The 4470-nt window shown below is 58.8% G+C and overlaps 1 protein-coding gene across 1 annotated transcript in view; it reads right to left on the bottom strand.

Moving 5' to 3' along the window:
* Positions 1-4232, bottom strand: part of SLC2A7 (solute carrier family 2 (facilitated glucose transporter), member 7) — an 11313-nt gene extending 7081 nt beyond the window's left edge. The window contains exons 1-4 of the mRNA XM_006766812.2: positions 4203-4232; positions 3261-3359; positions 3010-3170; positions 832-956 (exon numbers count right to left, since the gene is read on the bottom strand). Coding sequence (XP_006766875.1) covers positions 832-956; positions 3010-3170; positions 3261-3359; positions 4203-4232 — 415 coding nt within the window. The remainder of the gene's footprint in view (positions 1-831; positions 957-3009; positions 3171-3260; positions 3360-4202) is intronic.
* Between the last annotated feature and the right edge of the window lie 238 nt (positions 4233-4470).

The following is a 4470-nucleotide window of genomic DNA, read 5'->3' as shown; positions in this document are numbered from 1 at the left end:
CCCGCCCCCACAAGACCCTGCCTCTCCTCACAGCCCCGCCTCCCGGCACAAGTCCCGCCCCTGCAAGCCCCGCCTCCCCGCCGGGAGATGGAACCGGCCCTGTGGGCTGCTTAGTTTGCACTGCTGAGGGACCCTTCCAGAATCCTCTGACCCCGGGGCCACCTGCAGGGCATGATGCCAATGTCCTCTCCTTCCTAGTTGCACAGCTGGGGCCCTGGATAGTGGGACTTTGGGACGATTCTCTTGCTTTGACATATTTTCTGACTTTTCTAAAGCACAGGTAACTTGTATCACTTAACACACACACACACACACACACACACACAAGGAACCACTGTGGTTGAGGAACCTGGCTCCCCTGCTGAGCGAGGCCCCAAACTCTGTTTCTTTTGCTCGCAGCCCCTCCCCCTCAGTGCACACTGGGCATCCTCCTCAGAAAATACCTTGTAAAGCCTTTCAGTCAGTTACACTTCAAGGCAAAAGTGGGGGTTTTAAGAAAAGTTTTACAATTAAATGTATTGGGGTAACATTGGCGATAACGTCATATAAACTTACGATACGACATCTGCATACTCTATTGTGTGCTCACCACCCAAACATGCATTTTAAAGCCCTGATAGCTTTTGTTAGTGAAGGGGAGGGAGAGCATGAGCTTCGTAGGGTCTGGGAGAGGAGAAGGAGGGTGCCCCAGAAGGGACAGAGGCCGGGCAGGGCCAGGGGGACCCTCATCTCCCCAGCTTCCAGCCTCGGCCCCTGTGCTGGGCACCAGACGCTTCCCCCCATGGGTGTACCTGAGCGTGGCCTTGGGGCTTCATCCGTCGCTCCACGTACCTGCGCAGACTCCCAGCAGCACTCGGGAAAGGATGATCAGCTCAAAAGCCTTGGCCACTTTGCTGACTCCCATCAGGATGGCAGGGACGATGGCGAAGATGTTATTGATCAGCAGGGTTCCCTTTCTGCAAGGACAGCAGAGCCCAGAGGGTGGGGGCTGAGGCGCAGAGGCGGTCCTGACACGACTCCTACTCTGCAGGCAGCTGGTACCACGGCGTGGGAACGTGCCCAAGAAGGCCGATGGCTGGGAAGGACGGGGAAGCTGGGACCGAGACACAAGTCCCAGGAAGGAAGGTCTGGGCCAGCAGGGGCGGGTGGGGGTGCTAACAGCCGGAGCCAACTGCGGACAGCAGAGAAGGGACGAGGAGTGGTTGCTGCCTCTGGCAGGGAGCTTCCTGTCCCTGGTGGTATTCAGGCAGAGACCAGACTAGATGAGGCCCCTCAGGAATGCTGAACAGGGGATTCCCACAGCAGGTGGGACACTGGGTTAGACTAGAGCAGCAGTTCTCAACCCTTTAGTACAGTTCCTCATGTTGTGGTGACCCCAATTTCATTGTTACAAATTGAACATAATTAAAGCATAGTGATTCATCACCAAAACAATATGTAATTATATATGTGTTTTCCGATGGTCTTAGGCGACCACTGTGAAAGGGTTGTTCGACCCCAAAGGGGTCGCGACCCACAGGTTGAGAACCACTGGGCTAGAGGATCTCTCAGATCCTTGACAAGGCTGCCAGCCCAGGAGTCGATGAACGAGAGGGAGGGGGCACCTAGAAAAAGGGACTATGCTGCCATGCCCCCCAGGACCATCCGTCCCTTCCAGACTGTGCTCTGTGCCCTTGGATGGCTTCCATCAATGGCTCCCTTGACGGCCCGTACTCCCAACCTGGGTTGGGCTTTGCCAAAGAAGACACCAATGGAGGATGAGGAAGGAAGAGAGGTCCCAGCTGTGGGGTGGCAGCTGGCTGCACCCACCTTTGACATTTGCCCACACTCTGCCCACCTTTGAGGACAATGCCAGGAGCAGGGGTGGGGGAATCTTTAAACAGAAACACAGAAACCCCTCTGGAGGGGTAGCCACGGAGTCCAGTGGAAATCCCCGACGAGGCAGCGCTAGACACCCAGGTGTGTGGGATGGTTTCTCAGGCCCCTTTTCTCTCCGGGGCGGCTGTTCCTCTGAGAAAGCTGCCCTCGGGGCCCAGACTGAGACCCGAGGATCAGCTGCCCCGAGGCTGGAGAGGACAGCGCCCCCTGCCTGGTCTTCCCCAGTCCTTCCTGCTCAGGGCGGTTGGGAACCCACTGGGACAAGGCCGGCTCCACCAGAGCGGTCTGTGTCCTTGTCTGCAAGGTGAGGGGGCGAGGAGACCATCACTGAGCTCCCAGGTTCTGTGATGGGGGGTCCAGGTGAGGAGGCCAAACCTGGGCTTCTAGAACAGTCCAGCCACTGGTGTAGCTGAGAACAGCGCAGTCTGGATTACACAAAAGCCTGGGATATGGCATAAGGACAACATCCTGAATGTTTCCTCATTCACATGCCCGACATATGGCAAGTGCCAATCAAGAACCTAGAAGAAGAGGTCCTATGGGTCCCGCTGTAACGAATAGCTGGTTTTCAGTCGCCGATATTTTCTCCCATGCGTGGGAACTGAAGGGCTACAGTTCTTTAAAAGTTCTTTACTTTAGAGGGTTCTCCACGTGTACCCCAAAACTGCTGGTCTCGGCGTATCGAGTCCAAGTGTCACTGCGAATTCCTCTGAGTGGGATGTGGCCAGATGGCATTCCGGTGCCTCACCCGAGGCCTTGGCTCACTCTCCCTCCCTGGGGACCTTGACCCGGGCACCTGCCTTATCTGGGAGGCACCTCTTTGCAGCTCCTGGGCTTAGGCACCCAGATTAGGGAGCCCATGCAAGCCCAGCAAAGGACAAAGAGCCACTGTGCATCTCAAAGACATGGGACAGGCACGTGGAGTGACTCAGTCTGAGCCACCAACTTCAGAGTGGAATGACAAGGGAAGGGGTCCCGGAACCTCAGGGACTGGCTTCAGGGCATAAGGTCTGTGGCACCGTGGGGACGAGGCTTTTCAAGGTCAAATCAAGCCCCCACCTCGTGCAGACCACCCAGGGACAGCGTGGTTTCCCCCGTGACCCGCGAGTGAGAACCGTGCCCTCAGCTCACCGGCCGCACTTGTCCACCAGCCCGCCGACCATCAGCGAGCCCAGCAGGCCGCCCAGGGGGAACATGGACACGGTGCAGGACCACAAGAGCAGCATGTGCTTCTCGTCCATGGGCGTCCCGTGTCGCGCGTAGTAGGTGTCGTTATAAAATGACTTCAAGACCTGGAAGACATTGCCCCATGGTAGCCAAGAAGATTGGGCAACTCGTGAGCGAACTTGGAGCGGGCGGCTGCCCCAGTGCCCCGCACCCACCTTGTGCGGCGTGTTGACCACGGCGATGTTGTAGCCGTACTGGAAGGCCGAGCCGAAGCCCGCGCTCAGGGTGGCCAGCACCAGCGTGGGCTGCAGCCTCTGCGGAGATGAGGCGGAGATGAAGTCCATGACCTGAGAAGTGGGCTCCCACCAGCTGGGCCAGGTGTCGGGGACCCCAGGACCTGCCCAGGGAAGGTGGGGCGGTGACTGGCTGGGGGTGGAGTCTCAGGGCTCTGAGACGTGGGGGGCACCGTGGAGGGCATGGTTTCCTGTTCCTGGCATGCAGTCATTCCCTCCCTAAAGACAAAGCTGAGCCTCCACCATGTCCTGGTCTGGGATGGAGTGGGGGAGGCTCTGGGAAAAGGTCCAGCACCCGCTGGCCTTCTGGAGTTTACATTCTAGGGAGCGGGGAGGTCAAATAGAAAAAGGATGTACAGACACCAAATACCAATAATGCTATGAGGACCAACAGGGTAACAAGGGCAGGCCTCTGAGGAGGGCCTGGGAGCTGAGCCCTGAGTGGCTACCACATCCTGCTTCCCTGGCCACCTCAGAACCCAGAGCAGCTCAGGGGAACTGCCCCAGAGCCCAGGGGGCGCAGACTTGGGGCAGGTCTGCGGCTGCCTGAGGCGGTGCTTCCCGGGACTCCAGGCGACCAGCCGTCCAGAGCCACCACCCTGGGCCACGCTCCACCCTCTGCTTGCCTGCTAACTGCGCCCCTAACTCCACCCCACCATCAGCTGCGTGACTGCCCGCAGATCTCAGCCCTGCTGGCCTGGGATCCAGCCTGCGGAGAAGGGTGGGGTACAGGATTCAGCTGACTGATCCCCGGTGCTGTCCTTGCTGCTGTAGGTGTTTCAAAAGCCGTTCCCTCCCTCCAGTGGTCCCCTCTTCTGGTGGGAAAGGGACAGTGACAGGGGCCTTTCCTAGCCTGGCACTTACCCCCTCCCGGGGTGGGCTGGGCACCGCCATGCTGCTCAGGTGAGAAGCGGTGCGCTCTGCCTCGGAGCGACACCCGGGTCTGTTCCACACCCGCCGATTCGCCGCGGGGCCTGGGTGGCCTCATTGCCCTTTGGCCTCTGGACCCTGCCCGCTTTCCCCAGAGCACACTTTCCTTGGGCTTCTGATAAGATAAGTTTCACACAAGCATGGATTTGTCTTTGCCTCCACCAGGTACCACGGGGGTGCCTGCCACTGGTCCCTCCCTAGC

This window comes from Myotis davidii, unplaced genomic scaffold, assembly GCF_000327345.1.
Source record: "Myotis davidii unplaced genomic scaffold, ASM32734v1 scaffold299, whole genome shotgun sequence".
Classification (NCBI taxonomy): domain Eukaryota; kingdom Metazoa; phylum Chordata; class Mammalia; order Chiroptera; family Vespertilionidae; genus Myotis; species Myotis davidii.
The sequence above is the reverse complement of the archived record's forward strand: the minus strand, read 5'-3'. Positions and strand labels throughout refer to the sequence as shown.